At 44.8% G+C, this 25,586-nt stretch overlaps 1 protein-coding gene across 6 annotated transcripts in view; it reads left to right on the forward strand.

Annotated features, from left to right (window-relative positions):
- FTO (FTO, alpha-ketoglutarate dependent dioxygenase) overlaps positions 1-25,586 on the forward strand; it is a 331,224-nt gene that overhangs the window by 233,232 nt on the left and 72,406 nt on the right. The window contains exon 10 of one of the 6 annotated variants that reach the window (XM_025044570.1): positions 19,096-19,183. The exons of 4 other annotated variants lie outside the window; for them this stretch is intronic. In XM_025044570.1, coding sequence (XP_024900338.1) covers positions 19,096-19,168 — 73 coding nt within the window. In that variant the 3' untranslated portion in view covers positions 19,169-19,183. Of the gene's footprint in view, positions 1-8,207; positions 9,521-19,095; positions 19,184-25,586 lie in introns of those variants that run through there. One more of the 6 variants, XM_025044571.1, reaches the window with a different exon arrangement.

A 25,586-nucleotide genomic window follows, 5' to 3' on the forward strand; every position in this document is an offset into this window, starting at 1 on the left:
CCTGCGCCAGCGCATGCGTGTATCCCGTGCTGTCCCGCTGCTGCGCCGCCAGGTCCCCGTGCCTGGGCTCAGGTCGTCTTCCCGCCTCCGATGCCGCTTCAGCCTGTCCCCACCCCCACCTCCATGCGCAGTCTCCCTTCGCCTCCGATGCACACGTGTCGCCTCCTTTAAGAGGCCTTTTCCACTCAGGGTCCGGGGTTTCCTCGCGCTGAGGCACAGGGAACGCACACAGCACACAGCACACAGCCCGCCCCGCCGTCTGCGGGGTGTCCCTGTCGTCACCCTCCCCTCCCTGCCTCTCCAGGCCCGGGCGCCCTCTGCGGATCTTAATTATTGCACGGGTCATGTTTAGCCTGGCTGTGTGTATCAGCGTTTGTCTTGCTCGCCAGACGGGGAGCCTGCTGAGGGCAGAGGTTGTCTTAACTGCCTTTGTGACCCAAACTGGCACGAGGGAGGTGCACAGTGACTGTCACATGTGCGCATGAGCAAATGTTGTCTTGCCTTAAGAGATGTCATGAGATGCCTCACGGAAGAATGTACACGAACAGAAGCTTGTTTCTCTGTTTTAAAAGATTAGTCAGCCCACACGATGCTCCTGAGGAAACCTCACGTTATTGCTAAAGGACATTAAACTCAGAAACCGTTAGGAGCTGGTCAAGAACCCATGTTTGGCTACTGGGAAACCTTGACCTAGAAACTTGAAGCAGATAACCTGGCCACCATACAGAGGTTATTCCGGCAGGTACACTTTGTGGCGTCTCCAACAGCCGATGCCCCTATTCCTGCCCTTCACCCCTGCTTCTTCACCCCTGCTATAAGAGAACCCGAATTTTGTTTAGCTGGCAGATACAAGTCTCTTGATCAGGGAAGGTCGGCCCCTCTGCCAGCCACAGGTGGTAAATCACGGGTGGGTTAAGTTCATCACATCATTCCTAGTCCCGTTTGCTAGAGGCCGACTTTCCCAGACTCCTTTGCAAGTAGGGGGCCCAAGGGCAAGTTCTGATCTGTGACCTGTAAGGCCGAGTCTGCTAGGGGACTTCTAGGAGGAAGGATTTTCTTTCTGGTAAAAAGACAGAGCCCCATATTATTAGAGAGAGGGGGGAGGGAGGGGGGAGAGGGAGAAGGAGAGAAGGGAAGAAAGAAGAAAAAGGGAGGGAGGGAGGAAGAGAGGAAGGGAGGGAGAGAGAAAGGAAGGAAGGAAGGAAAGAAAGAGAAAGAGAAGAAGAAAGGCGGGGAGAGAGAGAGAAGAAAAAAAGAAAAGAGCCTTATTTTTTGTGCCTTCAGGGGCTCCCTACCCTGAACACACAGTGAGAAGACCCTGCTGGAGCTTCGGCGGCCAGTTCTCCACCAGGAGGCGACGAGTGTGACGACAAAAGCTGTTACGCTCATGTTGGTAGGACAGGTGGACCGGGAGGAGCTGGGATCCGCGATGACCAAACTCCAATTTTCCACCTCTAGACTTCTTCTTAAATAAATCAGAATCCTGATGGTTTAAGCGTTTGAGAGTTAGTTTTCTGCCCCTGGAAGCAGAGCGCCTCCCAGCTGATTCATTTGCTTTTAGAGGAAGAAAATAAAAATGGAGACAGTATCCTGACAGGAAAGATAGTGACTGGATAAAATGTATAGAAGTCACGACAACGTGGTGGGCAGGAAGTTTGCTGTCTGACTTGTACACTGCCGTTAAGTCCAGGCAGAGACCCACTGAGAAACCCGGGAACATTCGTCACTGAGGAACCGTTAAATTATCTCTGATAGTCCTGGCACTGCGCAGGAGGGTGAGGATTTGGAAATCAAAGATGGTTTCTATCGCGAAGGAACTTTGAGCAGACACCTGACAGTGTGATCGCTGCTGTCTTTTGATAGGGCTGCGTCCGGGGACTCTGGGAATTCCGAAGAGGAGAAACCCTGACAGGCTGGGGGGAGGGGGTCAGGAAAGGACCTTACTCCTGGGGAGTAAGAGCCGAGCTGAGTCTTGAAGAGGGGATGAGATTTCGCCAGGCGAAGGAGGATGGTGGGAAAGGAGACAAAGGGTGTTCGGGGCCCCGAGAGCGCGCACGGGAGGAAAGAGGCGTGAGGGAAATAGAACATTTAGAAACCAGACCTTTTGCTGTATTCGATTTGGATCTTTTTCGTGAAGATTTGGCAAAGCCGATGAGAGCCACTCACATGCTGCGTTACTCTGGCTACTTTTGGTATTTAAAAATATTTCATCATAATTCTCAAGAGAATAAGTGGGAGGCGAGAGACGAAGGCGGGGAGTATAAACCACCCTTTCCCAGCGTGTGACCCTCAGGACCCTGGCCCCTCGGGATGGTAAATGATTTTAAGCAGAATAAAGGGGGTGGGGGAGGGGTGGGGTCATGGTGAAATACATATGGGAAACAGTGGGTTAAATAAAACCGAATAGTCTTCATTCCTGTGAGAATTCCCAGAGCGCTTAATACGCTCATGTTAATTATTACCATCCGAAAGGAGGCTACAGGTGGACCATTCCCCAAAATGCATTTGACCAGATGCTCTTTTATCTGTAACTTCAGTTCTGCGGAACTGAGGCTTTGGGGAGGATCGGTATTGACTTTTTTAGAAAGCTTGCCTGGGAAAGAGAGTATAGTTACAGGATAGCAACTAGGATGGGGTCTGAGTAGAGGAAGACATTTCATAAGATCGAGAGGCAGGAGCATGTGTATATGCCGAGGGCAAAGAGCAGCAGTGAGAGAAGTTAAAGGCGCAGGAGCGGGGGTGTGCTTGGTGGGTGGGGCAAGCCAGGTGCTTGAGGTTACAGGCGGGATGGAATATTAAATTAAGGACTGAGGCCAGCATCTCTGTTCAGGATGCCGAGATTGTTATAACACCGTGTTTTTATGTTCTAGGAGAAGGTAGGACTCTAGATCACAGACCTCATGGGCATACCATAGTCTGCTCCCTGAATTTAGGTTGTCGGTATTCTTCCAGTTGTCAGACACAGAAAACCCAAATCAAATTGACTTAAGAAGAGTTTTTTGATTCCTGTGATTGAAAACTACATAGTAACTAGTTTCAGCTATATCACCAGGACCCGTCTCTCTGCTCTTGGGTTTTTCTTAGTTGGTTCCATTCCTTGGCTCCTTGTGGCTCCTGGCAGCTTTAGCCTCTTGTGGTTGTGAGGTGGTTGCAGCTCCAGCCTTTACATCTACTGTCACACCCTATTCCTACCTAAGAAGAAACACTTCTCTTTCTCAGAAGCCCCAGCTTCTTACCATGCCCCTTTAGTTTGAATGAAGTACGTGTCCATCCCTGAATCAGTCTCTATACCCCGGAGATACCGATTGGCTTAAATCCGTCAAACTCCCACACCCTCTTTCCCCCAGGGGTGCAAATTTTTAAATGATAAATATTGGAAAGCTTAGAGTCCCCGACCTAACAGGAAGAACTAGAGCCCTCCGTTTGGAAAACCCAAGGAAGTGAAGGGTGTCGACAGCCATCACAGGGAACGCCGATGCTCACCCGAAGAGGTCCTGCAATAAATCCTCTTTGGAAATAAACAAAAGGCAATTTTTGAGAACCCAGCTTTCACCAAAGACTAGAACCTGTCAGTCTCAGGCGGAGGTCGTTAGCAGGATTTATCCGAGCTCCTACACAGCCTTGAGTCAAAAGGGAGCTGCCCACAGGGCTTTCTCTCTTCCGGAAACCCAACAGAGGGACGAGGAAGACTCTCGGGGTCAAGTTTCAGAGAACCTAATGCACAAATCCCCTTAACAAACAGTAGGATTTCGGTTTGTAACTCATCCCTCTCAGCGTAGGTCCTGTGGAGACAAACGGCCATGTAGCTGCCACAGGGCCAGCGCAACGAATCCCAGGAGAAAAGGGGTAGAATTTATGGGGAAAATACAGAAACTGCCTAACATGGTGACCTTCCCATGATGTGGCACTGCGCTCATCGTTACTGTCAGGACACTCGGTAGTCCTTGAGCTATTATTGCTGAAGGCCCCAAGAAAGCAGCCGGGTGCCGGCCACAAGGCGTTGTCCTCTCTCTGTCATTTGCAACCTCTCTGCCCCTGGGGGACGTGGATGGTCCCCATGTCTGCATCGCAGAGGGCGCCATTAATTTGCCTCACAGGGAAGTTTTAAAAGCCAGTGTACCTCTTTTTCCCTCTGGATTGACAGACAGAGACATGGCCAGCGTCCCTACCCCGACAGCAGGCCGTGAGCTCTCTCTACCTGTTACTGCCGTAGCTACAGAGGTGCAGCCTGCTGCGGAAGAGTGGGGACAGCCTCATGGGGTGACGGACGCCCCGACGGGCCCTCAGCCGTGGATTTAGCCACCATTCAGCAGCCTCCACGGCCGGCTTTCTGTGCGCTTTTTCTTTTCCTCCTCCTGTTTGGTTGCAAACTTATTTTGACTGAGGATTTACTTGCCACCTCATGTTGACATTTCGAGTTATTGCATTTAAGAAGAACACCGGAGAAAGCAAACAAGCAAGTCGATTCCAACAGGTCACCAGGCATAGAAGCCTGGACTCAGGTTTCAAAGGAAAGGAGCGGGTGGGGGTGGGTGGTTGGAGAATAGAGAACAGATATATTTATAAGGGGAAAATCCTCCTAGCTTTGGGGGCCCAAATCAAATCCTGGATTGTGGATATTTATTGCAGCTGCCGGTGATCCCTGGGACTGCTCAGGGGGAGAGATTCTGGACCAACTGAAGTCGCACGGAATCCTGGGGAATCAGGCGAGCGTTCTGATTTCTCTGATTATAAGGCCCTGCGACAGCAAAGAGGCTCTGCTTTAAGAACTTTCCACGGTGTCTCCAGGGGACAGCTTTTCTTTGGTCTGTAAATTCCCCAAAGGCAAGCTGAGACTATGTAAATTAAAGAAATAGAGCCAGCGACAACCAGCTCTGTGGTTTTATTTGATTTTCCAAAACACATGTCCATCAGCATGCTGTACACAACACAATATGATTAAAGCACAGCAACAATCACCCAGATATTGCATTTTAATTGGTATAATGTGTGATGCATAGTGAAGTTGGAATACTTTTACCTTTGAGCTATGCCTTTGATTCATCAGAGTTTATACCACCATAAAGTAGGAGTCAGGAAGTCTGCACTCAGAGCTGGGCTCTGCCACCCATCAGCCTTGTGACCTTGGATAAGTCACTAAATATCTCTGGATTTGACTTTCCTCAGCTATGAAATGACGGGTTTAAACGAGGCAAGATCCAAATCGTCCTCCACTTCTGAGTTTGACGATTCCAAGGCCCCTTCTGGCCTCTGGAATTTTATTATGGAATTCTGTGATCTTAAGTCTTTGTAGCAATTGAGTCCATTTTTTCGTTAATCTATGGCAAAGATGACTTTTGTCTAAACTTGGGATTTCTAAAACCGATTTCAGCGAATCGAATCATACATATTTTTAACTTGCTTATTTTAAACCAAAGGTGAGAGAACAGCAACAGCCATTTAAATGGTTCTTTTCCTGCCATTCCGTTTCATTAGCATTTATGTGCCCTGGCGTGAATGTGAGGTGGGAGCGAGGACTCTGTGCCTGCCTCTCAGAGGGTGACAGTCTTCCTATTCTGGGTGTGATTCTACACCTTAAAGATACATATTGTTTTCGCATAATATAGCCCCTAAACATATTGGGTGCTTAACTAAACATTTGGTTCTTAACTGAAGCAACACATCTATTGCATCGATGGAGGAAAACCTAGCCGTGTTAGACTTGCTGAAAAATGGTCTGTTGAGTGACGACTGACAGGTAAATATTTGTGCTCGACTTAAGGGGTTTTTAAGTATGATTTTGTCTCTTCAGAATTTTCGCTTTCTCAGATGACCTTAGAATCTGATGCCCCTGCCTTTCGTCCTGCTTCTCGAGCACAGTGCACACGCACGACGGTGCCAGGCTTTTTCTCTGCTTCCAGTTGGTCTATGAAATGACGAGGGTGACGTTGGGGATGGGGAAGGACGTTAGTCTAAGCCACAGGACTCCATGGCTTTTCCTTTCAGCACATGGTCCCCCAGCTGTGCCCTCAGACAACACGCAAGTCACCAGCTTCATGCTCAGCCTTCAAACTCTAGGAGCGTCTGTCGGCAGAAAGGGCTTCCTCCCGGGCCAGGCAATGGGTAATATTGTATTGCAAACGCTTTAGCAAAAGACAACACATATCTGCTTGAACTCATACTTTTTACCACCTAGAAGCAAAACAGTGGAAGAAGACTAGGAGGAGATGCCTGACAGGAAGGAGTCCCGTAGTCTCTTTATCTGGTGATGAGGCTAAATATGCGTTTTTACTGGATTCTAAGCCAGGACATATATTCTACTTCAGCCTCTTCGTCCTTATTTCCCACTTGGTGACAGTTTCATGGAAAGAGGTCTCTACTTCTCATGATGTCACATTACCCTTTAGAATTCCGGGATTACTTCACATCTTCAGAGCTCTTAAGAAACAGTGACTTTTATCATTTTTAAAAGCGGTGATGCTTTAAAAAGTTGTGTGATCTTTTAAAAACATGTCACGCAAAGGCAAATCGTAACAAGTGTTGGTGAGGGCGGGGGAACGTCGGAGCCTTCATGCATTGCTAGTGGGGACATGAAATGGTGTAGCCACTTCAGGAAACACTTTATAACTTTTTTAAAGGTTAAACGTAGCTGCCCAAGAGAAACGAAAACGCGTCTATACAAAACTTGGACACAAATGTTCGCGTGACTCATAAAAGCCAAAAATGGAAACAACCCAAATGTCCGTCGGATGCTAAATAGATAATCGAAATGTGGTATGTCCTTACAGTGGAATATTAGTCAACAGTAAAAAAGAATGAAGTACTGATGCATGCCACGATATGGATGAATTTCGAAAACATGCTAAGTAAAAGAAGCCAGTCACAGAACAGCACATACTATGATTTTACTTACACAAAATGTCCAAAATAGGCAAATCTGTAGAGAGAGAAAGTAGATTAATGATTGTTGGGCTGGAGCGGGCAGAAAGGAAAATACTAAATGTCACCGAAATGTACCCTGTAAACGGGTAAATCGTATGGGATCCGAATTCCATTTCAGTAGAGCTGTTAACCAGACTCTTGGTAATTTACAGAAGAAAACCTCCTGTCAGACCGCATCGTCCCCTGCTTCTCTGTCACACCCAGAGCAAAGCCCGTCTCCTTAGCAGCAGCCTGGCTCCTGCCTGTCCTTCTGTGCGCTCATCCATCACTCATCCTGATGCTCATCCGTCACTCATCCTGATGCTCATCCTGACGCTCATCCTGACGGTCTGGCCTCGTCCTGTTTCTCCAGCCCACAAAGTGCATTTCTGTCTCCAGGCTTTCGCGCTGGCTGTCCCCTTGGCCTGATGTGCTCTGCCTCTCTGACCTTTGAATTTTCGTCATCCAGATGTCACCTTAGGTCTTCCTGACTAGTCTGGGTGAAGTGACGTCTCCATCCCCTGCACAGTCGGGCAGTCGCATCATTCTGTTCTTCTCCAGAACGCCCAAGTCTATCTGAAATTCCTGTTTGTTTGTCCGTCGACATATCTGACGTCTCCCACACTAAATGAAAGCTGCTCTCATGGAGCAGGGCCTTCGTCTTCCCAACGAGTGTATCTTCAGAGCCTAGCTCAGTGCCTGACATGCACTCACTACCTGTGTGATGGATAAATGAATGAGCATCAGCGCGGGCTCTGCTTGGCGGCTGAGAGGGGCTAGCCTGGTGTTGTCATGGGACGGTCCCCTGCATCGGGAATTACTCAAAGCCTGTTACCTGGGCATCTTTATTTCCTTTCTCTCTGAGATACAGGGAAGGCTGAGATGTAGCATCTTTAATTGCCTGAGGGGACCCAGAGGCATGGAGGAAAAAAAACGAATGGACCTTGAAATCATGATCCAATCGAGAGTTTGCAAAATGTTGTTCATAATTCGATTGTCTCACTTCCTTCTTTTCGTTCCATCTTCGAAATGCTCTTTCTCCTCTTGACACTTTTATAAGGTTATGCTATCGTTTATGTTTACTTAATTGTTTTGTGTGTGTGTCTGTAACATCATATTGGAAGCTCCTTGAAGGTAGGAAATGTAATTATTCCTTACTCTGTACAGTGTCTCGTGTCTCCTAGGCATACACTATGCCTGTCATTTGTAAACTCAGATGACTTAGATAGTAAGACGTGGAGTTAGAGTTTAGAGAGCCTCGCTCTGGGAACCTGATCCTTTTTCTTCGTGTTTATTTGACTTTACAGAGTAATTCTGCTTTCTTCGGATCTCACCAAAGGCGTCGTGAGTGTTTGGAGGTTACCTCTATAGTATCCAGCCTGCTGGCGACATGGCGAGACCCGAGGAGAGCAGCACAGGCTTGTGTTGACTTTCCACAGGACACAGGGGACCCACTTTGGTGCACTCTTCCTTGAGTGGCTCTGATGTGAGAAGCCATCTGTCTTACCAGGCTGCATGCAGCCCTGTGCTGGGTCCTGGAATAAGAGTAAATACTGTTGAGATATATCTGCCTCAGCTTTCCCGCGGTGACTCCTCATGGAATCCAGAGGAGATGAGGGCGCCTTTTCCTGTCTTTTGCCAAATCTGGAGGGAGGCCCTGGGGCTTGGCACTGGCTCTCTGAGGAGTTGCTGGCCAGCTACCGATGCCCGGGGGCACACAGCGTGAGAGAGAAGGGCCTCCTCCAAACATCGTTGGTGTGAGCCCCAGCTGGGGTCGTGAGCCCTCGATATGGGTTGATAGGAAGTCAGGTTCTAGCCAACATCCGTTTAAACAAAAATAGGTTCACTTATTGACATTGCTTGTCACTCGTTGTCGTGACTGACATTCTGTTAACCCTTACGCTTACAGTAGAGAAATGAGGTTTGTGTTGATTTTTCTGGCGTGACATTTCTCTGGTCTGCATCTCCATCTAGAATTTTCTGTAGAGCTGTTGTCCTAGGAAATATGATAGCAATATTTCAGGTTTTAAAAAAGGATTCTATCTCTTCTTCATATATATATATAACCTATGGCTGACAGCCTTGCTATAAAAATAATTAAGTCGTTTTGCATTTTATGTTCTGACATCTCTCTGGTGGGCACCAGGCTCGATGTTCTTCCTTCTGAAGAACTAATATAGTTTCTGTGAGGACAGTAAGCTGTATTGCCCTGAAAGAGCACAAGAGCCTTTGTACCTCAGTTCTTGATAGGCCACGTAGCCTCGTAACGTGGGAAGTCCGTGGACTGCCTGAGCATTATGGGATATCTCCCGGAAGTCCCCGCTGTCTTGTCTTCACGTCAAGGTAGATGTAAAAGGGAGAACTTTCTTTCATCCTATTTTTCTATGGCCTTCACGGGACTTAGCTTAGTGTTTTTATTAAGTATATACACAAAATATATAACAAATTGTTATTAATTACAGGTTAATTAATGTTTATAGCTATATATAACAGAGCTGTGTATATAATTGTTATATTATGTTATTAGTTATATTAATATGTTAATAGCCATGTAATCTAGCTGTGCCCCAAGCACTGTGCTCATGTAATACACATAATACATATTAATTGTATTATCTCATTTAATTCTCTTGAGAGTTCTTTGAGGAAGATGCTGTTACCGTTTTACAGATGAGGAAACCGGAAGAGCATAGAAGTTAAGGAACAGGCCGTGCTTACCCGCCTAGTTCTCATTCATTCGTTCATTCATTCATTCATGATTGGCGAAGTAGTCACTAGATGCTGGCATTATTGTTACAAAGAAGGATCGAACGCGATGCCTGCCTTCAAAGAACTTAAGGGACTGGGCTGGAGCAGAATTTGCTTCTGTCATTTCAAAGGTAATGGAACTCAAACTGGGGGCCTCTCTGGCCTCTGCCTCAGGACTGCATGGCCGAGATAAATGTGACATATAAATCTGAGCATCAGTGGCCTAGTGAAAGGAGGTGTCTTGGAAAACATTTTTTTTTAATGTATCTAGGAATCTTGGGGACTAGTCATTTATTATTAAGTTCTTTGATGCCGCGGACCACTGCTCGGGAATCTCTTCCCAGAGCAGTTTATAAATATGAAATGATTTTTATGATGCGTCGTTTCGGGAAGGGTTAAAGTTAGCTTCTCTGCGACACGTAATGGGGAAGTAGCTGAACATGATTTCAAAGAGATTTTTCAGGAGAGAATTCCAATTACAGAGAAGTAATTTCCCTTTCTAGCTTACTAAGCTCTGTTTCAGACTAATGCAGTTTCAAGATCCACATCCCTTCTCCCCTGATTTCAACAGATATTTTGAATATGAAAATCTTATGTCAAAACTTAGCTGAAGCCTTCATCGGGCTTTTGAAAGGCTAAGTAAGAATTCCGTTTCTAGGAATAAAAAGATTTGGATCAGAAAGATTCTTTGCCGGCTAGAGTTCCTTTTTGGATGGTAGTTCAAGCCGTCTTTAATCATATTTTTGTTGATTATTTATTAGTTTCCCTGAGAAATCAAAGACTCGGTCACGTAAAAAAAATTTTTTTTTTTTTAAGATATTTTATGAATCAGAATCCAGAGTAAAAAAATAATGGAAAATACATTTCCTTTGCGGATACGGACTAATTGGGAATTAAAATACCTTTCTTTATTCGGTGCCACACGTGGAAATGCCGAGTGACCCCACCGGCCCGATTGTACCAGCCACAGTTTCTGCCCGGACAAAACACTTATGCCCCTAATAGGTAAAGAGAGTGATTTGTCATTTGTCACTAAATCAAAACTGTAGAGAACTAGAACTAATTAGAGGGAAGGGACAGGCTCCGAGCAAGCTGTTTGGGTGAACAAACCCACGCTGAAGCAAGCCGGGGACCGCTGAAACTGAATCCACGTGTCTTCCAGTCATCGGGGTACGTGTGATACAAGCTCATGGAGTTTGTCATCGTGAGACGGGCGAGCAGACTTCCGCTCCCCGCCTGTGGCGCTGCCAGCCTGTGGCAGCTTTGGTCAATATTGGGCTCGCTCTTAGGGAAACAGACTTTGGTTAGTTTCCTGAAGGAGGGTTAGGGAAATTGTGGGACATGTTTACTTATACAGATCTTCCTGATCGAATGAAATCAAAAGGAATTTGAAGAAAAAACAAAAATCTGCTGAAGTAAAACACAAAGGAAATACGATGCATTTCGTGCTGTTGAAGACAGTATAGTTTGGGGGATGTGAGATGTATATACACGTGGACAATCAGAAAACAACGTGGAGGAATAGAGTATATGTCTGTGTGATGGAGGCAGCGGACCATGTTGGCGAAGAGTGTGTCTCTAGAGCCAGGTGGTCTGAGTTCAAAACCTACTGTACCACTTACGAGATACGAGACGTGGAACAGTGACTTAGCCCTTCTCTGCTTAGATCGTCATCTGTGAAATGGGGATGATCAGAGCACCCACTGCCTAGGGTGGTTGTGAATTAATGGATATAAAGGTGTTTAGAAGGGTACGTGGCCCACAGGAAGCACTCTATATGTTGATTATTACCCTTATAAACCAGAGGTCACAAGCTCGGATGCCTGCAGTGCCTGGGACTAGCAGCACAGTGACCACTGGCGACAGGGACGTGGCCCAGTGGTGTGCAGATCATAGAGAGTGGCGGGGACAGTGGCAAATTGCCTTTCAACTGTGGCCGCCATGTGACTCTGTGCTGGGTGTGGCCTTAGGGATGTGGGTTGGTGTTGCCAGGTCTCCTGACATTTCAGAAGAAGCTGGAAATCTGGATTTTGTTGACAATCTCCCAACTCTTAAATGTTGTCAATTTATTTTAAAACCTTCTACAAGCCAAATAAAATACAGTGTGTGGGCTCTGAGTCACAAGCTAATGGCCTCTTTGGCCTAAAAATTAACCATTTAACCTATGCAACCCCATCTGATGAATTTATTGTCCCCCCTGTGAAAAAGACATTCATTCTGATTCCGGAAATACTCATCGAGTGCCTACTATATGTCAGACCCTGTGCCGGGGCCGAGGATGCGGTAGAGACCGAGACAGACCATCTGAGGAATGCATACACTCTACACGTTTCTCGAAGAGAAAGCAACACGTGGCACTTAACAAATACTCAGTAAACGCAGGTTCCCAGGTCCCTGACCTCTCATCACTCTAGACCTGATCCAGTTGGTGATCCGGTTGGTTTCTGATTATAATAGTGTGACGCAGCTAAAACCCAGCGCATCTACCAACAGTAGTGCAGAAATACTCTGCCGAAGGTCTGTTCTTCTTAAGTTGCCTGCTTTTTCTTTGATCCTCCTCTTTTACTTGATATCTCTTCAGTGCTCATGGACTTGGGCTATGATATTTGACCGTTGTTTGCATGTTGCTTCACAGATTTTCCTGGTTTTCTCCTTTGAGAGTATGAACTTTCTTCACACTTCCAAGGGTTCCGTGGAACACGAATCCCATCAGCCGATTCAGTCGTCATTTGGGAAATAGGGAATATTATAGACCCCTAGCTTTCTTGAAGATTCACAGATTCCGATTCATGAAAGGCTCTGCAATTTAGAAAACCACTTGATGAACCCTGTTTAAATGAATGTTTCCCAGATTTATGTGGCCACTTAATGCATCTTAATATGCCAGGCTACTGATATTATTCGTCCCATCTGGGGAAATGTTGGATTGTAAAAATTATAGTTCCTGCTGGGAACTATCGTTTCTTCCAATTTCTTTTGCCACCCCAGCATTTGCAGATAAAGGTGTCTCCAAAGGTTCCGACTTTATTTTCAAGGCATCTAGCAGTTTGAGTGTGGCAGTATCCATCCTGTTGGGGACTAACAATTGAACGTAAATTCTTGGAAGAAAGAGACTGTCGTCTCTGCTCTCACTCCAGCACCAAGCACGGGGTCATTCTGTAGTGGCCGCTTTTTAAACGCACTTTGAATGCTATGGGATTCCTTTGTCACTGTGGTGGTTTAACTGACCCGTGAATGGCCCCAGCAAAAAAAAAAAAAAAATATTGTAGGAGATGTTAAAAAAATAAAACGTATTGCAAGGCTTGGCAAGCTTGAGAGAGAGGAGCAAGAAAGAAAAATGGAGAATGCCCACAAAGAAGTCAAGAAAGGGGAATGAAAACTGACTGGAAAGAAGCAGCGAAGAACAAAATCTGCAGGTCGAGGTTTTCGCAAAGAGGAGCGTGTGATGGTGGGTCCAAGATGGCAGCTCTCAGGAGCCCAGTTCCCAGGCTGCTCTCCAGGCTGGATCCGCTTGGGCCTCCCACCAAGACTTGTGCCAGTGGTATTTGCCAGTACATTCCACCTTCGCAAGGTGCCAACTCCTCCACTACCGCCCTGTCCCACCCGCCTCCTACATCCCCACCTGGCCTCGCTGCTTTGAATCCAGCCCAGTAATCTCTGCCATCACACAGCCTCCTCCATGACTCACCCCGCCCGGCTGCTCTGCTCAGCACTTCACGGCAAGACCCAACCTGACCCTCTTTGGAGAAAGAGGAATTAGTGTCAAAGTTGAGGATTCAACTGTAAAATGACGTTTCCCAGCGTTGAACAGGTTCAGCATAAACTTGCAGACTGATGAAAAACTGGAGTTTATTTTTGGCTGTCGCTCGGAGCTTCGTGCAGACCGCGGAGATGGGGGAGCTCGAGCCAATGTGACCGTCCTTCTGAGCCTCTGCAGCTCTCATGTGTCTTCGGTTGCGGGCAAATACTTGGGCGTGAATACAGTTCCTTCCCTCCTAGCTCTTCACGTTTGTGAATCTTCACAGTAAAACGCATGTGGGAAATCAAGGCGACACACGTTCCAACCCAGTTGGAGTAGTCAGAGAGAGACCGTCCCAGCCTTTAAAATCCGCCCTGTCGACACTAATATTTTTACAACCACTCCCTGCCCGCTCGCCCCCACCGCCTGATTTTTATGAACGCAGGCGATTTAGGACAGAGCCACAGGATTTTCAATAACCGAATTCCTAGGTGTGTTCAGAGTAGAAACAAAGATTACCCTGTTCAACGGTGAATTTGTGCCTCTGGGTGAAGAGCCAGGTGTTCTTTCAACCGAACTGTGAGACTAATTTCTTCCTGGCCTCTGGAAACCAGCTGAAGCGGTGGGCCAGCTGGGATATCTTCAATCTTGCATACCAACATCTTTCTCTGATTCACAGATTTCCTTGATCCCCAGCACTTCCTCTGGTATGTGCATCCCCGACAGTAAGCGATATCTCTTACTAGATTTGGGCATTTTTAAATTGCGAGTCTTCGGGAGGGGAGGGGAGAGGTAGGGGGCTGGATGGTCGTATTAGAATATTTCCAGAGGGAGCCTCCCTTTGATGCCACCCACCTCCGACTCTTGTGCATCGGATGAGCTCCGCATTCACAAGGAGATGACACGGAAGGAATCGAGGGTGGCCTTAGGAACATTACTTTTTAAAATAGTTAAATGATCTCAGAGAAAACAAAGTGAATTTGCAGCCAGTTATTGTAACACCCATGAGTAGGAGTTTAAAACAACAAGAAGCCATGGAGATCCTTATCTAGAGGAGAAATTTCGTTTGCGAGTTTTTCTGATGACTTTGAGTTGCAAAGCATAGTTTTTTTGTTTTTTGTTTTTGTTTATTTTTTTAATTTTTTCAATTTTTTATTAATTGACTCACTTTCAGTGATTTGAGATTTGGAGAGACCCAGGGATTTACCCGGTTGTCACAGAGTAAAACTTGATATTAGGAAGCAGAAGCCTGTACCTGACAGTCTGGTGGTTCTCAAAATGCCAGATCATATCCGTAATTTATTTTCTCAAATAGCTGTGACATATAAGATTCTCCATGCACTAAAAAGGGTATTTGAAAGTCGCGAGTAAGTGATAGAGGACCTTTGGTGACTTGAAGCATGTCCACTTTCAGCTGCGTCTGCCCATTGACCCTTCTAGTATAATCTGTATCCTGTCTTATGCACAAGTATGTGAAGGGAAATGCATTTTTCTTCGCTAGTGACACACACGCTTGGTTTTCGGGAGCCTGCAGTGTTTCAGTTGACACGCTCTCTTTTTTCGGGCGATGCTCTCTGTTTTAGAGAGGACATTTACAGCTCCCCTTCCGCCCAAAAGTGGGCTCCACCGTCAGGCAAACAGCAGAACCCCCATTAGTCTGGCATGGACGAGCACTTTGGCCGACTGAACCAAGTAATGACAGTCGTGGCTCAACTGGAGAATGTCGTTCGCGTGCCACCGGCACACATCTCGCTCGCCTAAAGAGTGTGCTCTAAAATAGATGTGGATTTTCAGGCATTTTTAAATGGGGAGAGATGTCTTGGACATTTCAACTGCAGATCCCCTCGAATGGGATGTTATCAGGGATTTGCATGTTGCAAAAACAAGTCGTGTTTCCTAGGAAGTATCGTCGCAGCTTTCACTCCTTAGAGTGTAGATCACCTAAGCCGTTCACACAGAGTGGCTTGTCGCAGCAGTCCTTTGCACTTGGCGACAATCGTCATAGTTAAAGTGGCACCTTAAGAAGCAACGTAGATGAGCTTCCAGAGAGCAATGTCCCATGGCTCATAACTGATAATAAAATAATTAAGCTTTGCCCGTGGCAGAAATGTTCAGAGCAGAAGGGACGGACATAAGAGCAGGAAATTTGAACCAGCGTAAAAAAAAAGAGAGAGAGATTTAAAATTCTAAGACTTTGGAAAAAACACAATGTAAAAAAATCGCGTGAATAATGACTATAAATAACTGTTGAGCGGTCGCCGTATGTCAAACCCTGTGGCACACGCTTCCCAGAGCTTTCGGTTTCGACCTCACGACAGTCAGCGAAGCAGGTATTTATTGTCCCTATTTGCCAGACGAGAACGCCGAGGTTTCGTAAGGTGACTTACAAGGTCAGACAGCCTCCAGCAAGGAGGGAGGACAGAATTCCAGCTCACACGGTCGGCTCGGAGCAGTCGCTCTTGGCCATTTTTCTATCTTGCCTCATTTATCATTTTTTCCTCTGGCAGAGCTTGGGCACTAAGAGGCAGCAGGCCAGACCTAGCCTTGGGTAACATCGTAGCTGTTGAGCAATTACTGTGCCCTGATTAGCGGAGGATATAACTGCCACGAAGTAGGGGGCAGTTATTATTCCCATTTTGTGTAGGAGGAAAACTGACGTTCAAATTAAGTAATGTGTCCCAGATGTTAGCAGAGCTAGCGCCCAACTCCAAGCAGTCTGGTCCCGGCCACCACGCTCTTAACCGTCATGCGAAAAAACACACCTGTTTGCCAACATTTTACAACCTGGATATTTTACGCTACAAACAAAGACATCTGATTGCTCTTGGAAAAGAAAAAAAAACAATATAGGACGACACTGGTCCCCTTCTGCCTGGCCACGGTCACTCGGCGACAGTGGGCGGCTCCCTGCTTCAGAGGGCGGATCTCTCGCCTCGTTGCCACGAGCCCTCACTGGCGGCTTCACGCTTTGGTCGCCCACCCGGGCCTGGAGCACATTTTATTTTGCAGCCCCAGCCTTGGGCCTCCCTCGGGCTGCAGCTCTCTCTGCGGCAGCCCGATGTCCTTCTGTTTGACGTGTTGTATCGTAGCATAAGTCGTTCGGTGTTCCTTAAAAACGGCAACCTCCTCCTCCCCGTCTTCCTCTCTGTCCTTCTCCGCCAGAGAAAGACGACTGTGCAGGTTTAGCGTTTGTGCCCGACCAGCTGGGGGCGTGCACGGTGTGTGTCATCTTTTCTCTCTCTGCCTGGTCGATGGCACTCTGCTGGTGCTTGGTTGGCAGTGACCGAGCTGATAGCAGCATCTCCAGGCTTTGGCATTCAGCTCGGAGGGTGTGACCCAGAGACACCCAGCCTCTATACGTATCAGAACAAAATACAACTATAACATCCAGAGATGAAGAGAAAGATTTTGGCAGGTACACGTCTCCTCCTCAGACTGGAGATTTAGATGTTTAAAAAGGGCTTTTCTAAGAACTCAGTCTTGATTATTCGTTCCGTGTTGGGCCAAACCGGTGCATTATTGGTAGGTAAGATAATGAGTGGCATTCACCCAAGGGTAATCCTTTCAGAGATTTTGATGATGCAGTAAATCATGAGTGTAAAGCCTGAGTGGTTTATGCCATTAAAACCTCAAGATAGAATTAGGCTTGTAATCACCACTTGCCCATGTTTTGTCATTTATGATAATTATAGTAGTAATAATCCGTGTATTGTTGAGAAGTAGCAGTCAGAAGCATCCATCAATTTTTTATCGACACCAAATCAAGTTGATACTTCATCTTTGCTGCAAAAATGTAGATTGCACCAATTAGTCTATAGAAATTGGGCAGTCATTAGCAATGAAGTAAGCAGTTAATCTGCAGAACATTCCTGGTTCCTCTGATGCCAACAATCCCTCTTAATTACGTGGAATATTGTGAGCTTCTTCGGGACTCTGTCAATAACTCCGTTGTTGGCTTAGATTGGAAGGAGCATCTATGTCCCTGCTTTTATTTAAAGAAATGCTCTGCTACCTCCCGGCTCCCATCTTATACTCTTCTGCACTTCCAAGCAAATTCATTCTGAAGCAGAACACTCGAACCAAAACCGTTGGCGTTTTCTTATTTAGAAATAAGAATTTTCCCCAACGGATTTCTTTTGGTGATGGTTTGTTAGCTCACCATCCCATGGTTGTTAACTATTCTTGTTCACCTTACCACAATCATGAAATAATCATCTCTTTAAAAAAAAAAAAAGAAAGAAAGAAAAATCAAGATGTAAAAGAAAAATTCAACTAGTTGGGAAGAAATCCTGGTGCCAGTGAGCTTTCTGCGTCTGCCTCCAGCCTTTTCCCCGGGCTGGGCTGGTCTCTCCCTCTCCAGACATTTTCAACCAGCATCGCTCACAGATTTTACTAAGGCAGCTAAATAATGCAGGGTGGGACTTAGAAAGCGGGGGGAAAAAAAATATTTATTTTTTCTAAAGGAAATTTGGAAAAAGAAGAAGAGGAAAAATAGCTCACCCTTATTCTTCCACCGTGACACCAACTCTGTAACTGTTTTTTGGTCGATTTTATTTCCAACTTTTAAACATACAGACGTAGCGCGCTGAGTTGTTTTAGTATTATTATTATTATTATTATGATATTCTCTTTTTCACGTGTCATCATAATTTTTCTCACCCTACTAACAGTTTTTAATCATCGTTTTTAATGGATGCATAATATTCTTGTCAAATATAGAGTATATATTTCTTTATGTTTTGGATTATTTCCCTGATATAAATTGCCCAAAGTAAAATACTGGATCAAATTTATAAACTTCTTTGTAACTCTCGATACATATTGACAAACTGCTCTCCTAAAGGACTGTACCAATTTAAAAACAAACAAACAGAGCACCAGTAATATGTGCAAATTCCAATTTAATATTAGTGAATGAGATTTAAATTTGGATGTTTGGCATGCTTGTAGCTAAGCTAAAAATATAAATGCTACCCCTCCTTAATGGACAAATGGGTACAGTATCAAATTGTGCTCTGACACATATTGGCTTAAACAGGGGCAATTATTATCTCACATTACAGGAAGTTCAGAAGTAGGACAGCTGTAGGTGTGATATGATCATAGGTCCAGGGAAGTCCTTAAAGACCTGGATTCTTCTCTTTTAAGCTCTGCCGTCGTAACCTTTAGCCTCACACAGGCCGACTTTGTGCTTCAAATGGCTGCAGCTGCTCCAGCCATCACGTCCAGATGTAGAAACAACAGAAATAGGAAGAGATCAACTCTCCTGTGCCTCCTTCTTAAAAGTGAGGAAATTCTACCTGGAGACTCCCCAGTGACCTCCCCTCAGCTCTCGTTTCTCAGTTCGGGCTCAGGCGCCCACCCCCCAAGCTCAGGACTGGCGGGGGAATGGAAGCACCATTATTGCTTATTGACCAAGATTTGCTTCAGTTTCCTCTGAGCGCTGAACCCCTGAGTAAAACGGGGGCTCTGTTAGGAAAGGAAGGAGGAGGGAACGGTTGTCGGGGAGGTGACCAGCAGTGCCTCCCGTGGACACCAGGATTTTCTTTCTTCAGCCCCTGGCACTTCCTTAGAACCATTTAAAATCCTCTAGTCACAGTTTACGCATTTAATGGACATTTGCAAAATAGAGCAACCACCAGGCCTGCGTGTCGGGTCCTCTCGTGTACCGTGTTCATGCCACGTATTTCCTTTCCGCTTTCCTGCAGCCTCTACCTCCGGGCTGGGCCCCTCCGACAGAAACCAGGAGCCCCTCTCGTCTTACATACCTTCGCTATATAGGTCTCTGATGGGAAAGAAGCAGAGCTGGCTTCTCTCTTGGAGGATTCCTGTCTGGTGGATTTGGCGTGCAATAGTGCCATTGCCAAGGCTTTTTACAGCCCGATGGCACAGGCCTGCCCCCCAGGCCAAACGACCCAGGTTCTGTGCATCTTTCTCCACTACCCAGCCCAGCGTCGAGGATTTCACCATTCGAGAGATCAAGAAAGAAGGGGAGGGGGCTGAGGAATGCAGATCAGTCAACTTCTTGTTTAATCTGGCTGGATAAATGGCTGAAATTACGCCTCACAGAGTATTTTGAAAATAATCCAATTTACTTCTACACTTATTTCCCCACTAATTGTACAAATTCGCGAGAAGATTATATTTAAGTGTAAAATAAATAAGAAAATGTTTTAAGAAGCAGTGGCAGAAGAAGACATGGCTCTGGATTGAAGAAGCCAGCCGAAAGACTACACTTTATGCCTCAGAAATTCAGTACCATTTTGCATTCCGTGTGCACGACTGGATCATAAGCTAGAGATGTTGTCTCTTTATTAATGCCTGAGTTAGAATGTTACCTGGCACCAGGACATCAAGGTGATCTCGGGTCAAAGCTGCCCATTCCTTCATCCAGGTAGACGAGGGCCAAAATACACCTATTTTTTATCATGCTATGATGGAGTCATTACATCAGTTGTTTTTCTGGGAGGAGACCAAACAAAAAAAAAAAAAAAAAAGAGGAAAAAAAAAGACCCCACCAACTTGTGTACTTTTTGTTTTATGGTTTCATAAGTATTTTTACAACATAATTACATTTTCCAATTTTGAGACTACATACATTTCCACTACTTACATAATCGAATGTAATAGCATAGACTACTTGAACAGACAGTGTTAAAATTTACTTGAAGCAAAAAATTACACAACAAAATGCTGTTTCAGAAAGATTTTTGGAACTTATGCTCCACAGACCCCCCTCTCCCAAAGAGGTAGATCAAGATACACATCATAGCCCTCAAGTAGCTATTAGAGGTTTTCAAACATGGCACCCCTGATGTGTACTGCGCGTCCCTGTGCGGAAGGTGGTGGGTGGGGTTCCGTGTCGTCTCCTTCTGCCCCTCACTGGGTCTCTCTGTACTTCCTCCCCGCCTTTCTCTTTCTCTCCTCCTCCCTACTTCTTCCTTTCATTTAGGGGCCGGGAGAATGGTTTGAAACAATAGGCTAACGAGAAGAAATGATGGAGATTCTGGGACTTTTATTTCCAGCTAAAGTGATCCATGGATCAAAATGTTTGACGGCCGCTGGCTTTGAAGAGTTTAAAGGGTTCTTTAGAAATTTCTCACTTACTCCTCAGAGGGTAGACCGGATACAAAGTCGAGGTCCGTTGGGTTTCATGGCCTTGAGGATGGTGCCATTGTCGTGTAAGAGAACAGGCAGAGAGAGGAGAGTAAACACAGACCACAGTGTGTGCAAAATGAGGAGCCTGTAACGTGAAGGATGATATTATGGGCAGGGCTTTAGAAACAGCATGCTAGTTTGTTATAATTGCTTCTTCCATCACTGGAAACAAAATGTATTGAAAGGTTACTTTTTCTCCAAGTCAACTCCTTTCCCTTTGGTGTTTTTCAAGAAGAAGAGGAAGCAAAATGTTTTTAAAGTAGATTTTTAAAGCGATTCATTTGTGGGCTATTGTCATATTACTAGGATTTCGCCAGACCCTTTTCATTACTTCACCTATTGAGTTTTTTTAATTTAAAAAAATAATAAGATTTCTAATCAGGAATTTTTTTTTTTTTTTTTGAGTCGTCAGTCATCTTCTCCTAAGGATGATATCTCTTGGGTGTGGCGCTCCTAGTCCATATGGAGCAAATTAGACAGTGAGAGAATGGAGCTGCCGCTGTTTCTGATTGGTTACGGTAGTATTAAAAAAAAAAAAATTTTTTTTTTTTGACTTGCCCCGATCTGGAGAAGAAAGATGGATAAAATGCTCTTTGAACGCACAAGTCTTTTTTTTTTTTTTTTAATGTCGGTACAGGTTGCATTTATACTTGGCTTTTCAGACCTGTCTCTTGACCTTCTAATTACTTTATTTGAAACAGCACTGAGGGCATAATAAACCTGGAGGTCGCCGCTCCTTCGCTTCATCATAAATTAAAGCTGCGGGTTTGTCGAGGTGAACGTGGAGGCGGAATGTCCATTACGGCTCAAGTGACGGCTTGTCAATAACAGTGCTTTTTAGTTTGTTCTAGTCAGCACTTGCTGTGCATTTTGTTGGACCGCTGGGAAATAAATACAACAAGATTATACATTTGGAATACCGCGAGAGTTCATGGAAAAAAAAAAACCACAGATGATAAATTATACACTTGGTAGAAAGTGACACGCTATCTTGTGCTATTAACAACCAGAGATAATTGCAACGAATTGTAATTGCAGTTTGCAACTTACAGTACAGTGTGTCCAACATCAATCTTAATAGTGAACAAAGCAATTTATATTAAAACTTAATTCACTTGGTAACTTTCTGCTGTATACACGGGAGCCAACAGATGTAGCTTTTCAGAAAGTTCAAAGGCATTTGAAACGTGGCAAGAAATGCTAATGCAGTAAGCCTTGGAGAAATATTGCATTACTACTTGTAATGAAAACAAATGTATGTCATTATCTCCTAGTTGGTGTTTATTTAATAAAATATGCAGTTTGCACATTGGCAAATTCAGTGTTTCTGAATGGATAGAGAATGATGTCCTATTTGGAATCAAAGGCCAAACAGGACTAGCAATTATGCATCTAGTATAAATAGCGTGCACCTCGACGCTTCGGTGGGTTTTGGATGAGGTGTAACAGCAGACGGGGGCAACTTTATTCATGACTCCTTAGATTGGATGTCTTTGAAGCAAGAAGGGAGATCTCCTGGAATTACTTAAGAGAACAAGCATATTTGTTTTGTGAGCTTGACTTACGGCCAGTCGAGCAGTTGAGTGAAATCTCTAAACTGATTAGAGCTTTAGTTCAGATAATCTTCTACCTTTTTCATTAATTTATTCCTTAATGCTATTTTGCTGCTCTTCTACCAAGGATAATAATCTCACACTCTCTGACCTCCATGAGTGGATGACCTGGAGCCCATAACTAATCTTATTTACTCTCCTGACTGGCCGAACTTCATTTACCTCGACTGGATAAAGAGTGTGGCGTTGCCCAGCGCCCCCTCCCTCAGCATACAGAGGAGGGGGGCGATGGGCTTTCCCAGTCAGGATCCAGCGCCTTCTGGGGCAGGGCCAGCTCTGTGCCCTTCCTCTTCCTTTCCTGAAAGCATTTTTCCCTGCTTCGTTTTTTCCCCCCTTTCTGAAATTTTGAAAACGATGGAGAAAAAACGGGAGGTGAGACTTAGCCACATAACTGTTTTCTCCTGACACAACTGCTTTCATTTTGAAAGTCAGTTTCCAGCCATGAACCGTATGAATATGCTGTCTAATTTAGGTATAATTGTCGAATACGTATAATTTTGTGTTCTGCTCTTTTAGTTAATACCAAAGTATTTCCGGTATTGCTTCATAACTTAATAATTATTTGTTTTAATGAAGATAATAATTCATTAACTTTATATACTGTATTTTATTTAACTATTCCCCGTTTATTGAAAAGTTGGGTTACTTCCACGTAGTTTCACTATTGTGAATAAATGCTACAATGAAAATTTCTTTAGGTATTTTCTTCACTCAGGTTATTTCCCTGAAATATATTATTAGAAGTGTAGTTATTAGGTAAAAGGTATAAACATTTGTGAGGCTTTTTGCCTTATGTTACCAAAATAGATCCCTGGACTAGATATAGTTTATACTATACTATAGACACCTGCAATGTAGGAGGAATATACAAGTTTATCAAAGTAGCATTGAGATTGGTCCTGGTTCTTCCATTTACAGACTAAGTGACATTAGGCAGGTTAACCTCTCTACCTCATCTGAGCCTCATTATTCCCCATTCGAATAACGGATGATTATTCTATATTACTTTATATATGTAAAGTTTTTTGATTAGTGTCTGCCACATAGGAAGCACTTAATAAAGGTTAGCTTTTATTATTATTACTAAAATTTAATTTTTCTCCTAATTTAATATCACCTTCTATTTAAGCTGCGGTCTTTACAGGAAATGTAGGTCACTGAAGCTAAGTTGTCAATGGAGTCCATAATTAGCAACTTCTGTCCATGTTCAGGGAAAATTGTCACTCACTCGCTTGGGGACGAGCCATCAGGAAACACTTCATAGTGATGAGTACTCTGTTGTAAAGCGGAGGCTTAGGAAGCACTTTCTCTACATTTCTGATGATAAAATAGCCGCCATTCCAGAACTTTCTAGATGAGTCTTTGCTGGAACCTTAGGGGCGTGGTGTGCGGATTCCATGATTCTCACGGTCAGTGAGACCCCAAGTTCTCCACTTTTAGCTGTTGGGCTGGGCATTAAATATCATCAGGTGTTTGTAGGTTTTTAAGTAAGACAAAGAACTGGTTTCCTGGATTCTTTGATTTTAATAATAAATTTAAATAATAAATTTGAAAATTGTTTTCAAATTTATTATTTTCCAAAGAGAAACTGAAACTAACTTTATTATCTCATGGGATGATGTCGATGAGATGCACGTGCCACATACATCTTCTTGAGACTTGACAGCGCCTTCCAAAGCCGGAAGTCAGAGCAGTGTGCGCTGGGTGTCCACGAAACCCCTGGGCGGAAGGCGGGCTTTACCTGCCCGAGGCAGAGGCTGGAACTTACGCTCTCGAGAACTCCTTTTAACCAAGAGGAACGTAGGTGCCTTATAGTTACCTTCCGATGATGATTTATAAGTTAGAATTCTGTGGTTGCAAGCAACAGAAAGAAACACTAGCTAATTTAAGCCAAAAAAAAAAAGCAAGAGAGTTTTTTTCTTTTTCTTTTTTTTGGGGGTGGGGTGGGGAGGAGGATAGTATCCATGAAAATAAGTCAGACAAGAGAGGAAGCAGTGCAGACTCACAGGGCCCCCAGCCTGCATCCCGTGCCTGCTTCTCGGCTGGGGGAGGTCAGAGACCTTGAGGACAGTTCCACTAAGACTGCAAACCAGCGGGGGAAGTAATTTCCAAAAGAAAATTGGAGTCCTATTACTAGAAGGAGGAGAAAATGGAGGCTGGACAGCTAGAAAAATAACAAGGGTACCCTGAACTTTTTAAGGATTGTATTACTGTAGTACCTCGGCACCAAAAACTGGGAAAACAACTAAATGATTACAGACACCACGAGGTATTGGGATCACCCAGTGGCCATTGCCTATGACATTAGCCCTAGAGATGAACGCCGCTCATTTTTTATTAGCCAACGTGACATTGAGGACTCACATAATCAGGTATTTGTAAGAGAAATGTCTCACGTTTGGCTGCAGATATCACAGACCTAAAAGAAGGTGGGATTTATATTTCCTTCACGTGAAAGAAGTCCACAAAGCACGGGGCTTTGGCCGTGACTCCATCCCACCACCAGGGCTGAGGATCCCTTCGATCTTTCTGCTCCTCCATGCTTTTGACATAGCTTCCATCTCCAGGTTTTCTTGATGGTCACAGGAGAACTACTGCGGCTCCCAATATCTCATCTACAGGAAGGAGGAAGGAAGAGAGAGAGAGAAGGCAGACGTGCCTAGCCGTTGAGTCACCCCCTCCCCCCACCCTGACCCCTTTTTAAGGAACTTCCCCAGAAGCCCTACCCAGCAGTCTCCACCTGGATTCCAGTAGCGGGACTTGGTCACTTAGTCACACTCATTGATAAAGGAAGCTGAGAAATGGTTTTCAGCTGGGAGAGTGGCTATTAAGAAGGCAACCGGCAGTTTCTGGCACGGCCCCCGTGCCCGAAGCAGACAACCCAGCTCTGTGAACTCTCCTGGCAGGTCCCGGATGTCGGCAGGATTATAGACGAGAAGCCAGGAGAGTAATCATAAAGCGTCTTCTAGGGTAGAGAGAGAAGTAAGTGGATTGAATGATGAAAACCGTAGGTCATTAAATAAAGTTCCAACATTTTCTTCTTGCCCAAAACATTCACAGCAAACTCTGTGGAGTAGGGATTGGAGGAAAATGTCCCTTGCCATTTTTCTTTCGCCTTTTTGCAATGCAACAGGACAATCAATAGAAATCTTTGCAGTAATCATATATTGATTTTCCTAGAATATAACTCCATTTAAAGCACTTTTATCCCCAGGAGTCGAAACATTGGAGGCTATCAAAGGAGGAAGTAGGGTTCCTTGACCCCATCTGCAGTGCACAATTGATTAACAGAGGATAGTTATGAGAGAGAGAGAGAGAGAGAGAGAGAGAGACAGAGAGAGACAGAGAGAGAGAGAGAGAGGAGAGAGAAGTCACCGAAAGGTTAATACTAGCTAAAGAGAATCATCATTATAGGACATTAGGCTTTT

This window comes from Pteropus alecto, unplaced genomic scaffold (assembly GCF_000325575.1).
Source record: "Pteropus alecto unplaced genomic scaffold, ASM32557v1 scaffold123, whole genome shotgun sequence".
NCBI classification, from domain to species: Eukaryota; Metazoa; Chordata; class Mammalia; order Chiroptera; family Pteropodidae; genus Pteropus; species Pteropus alecto.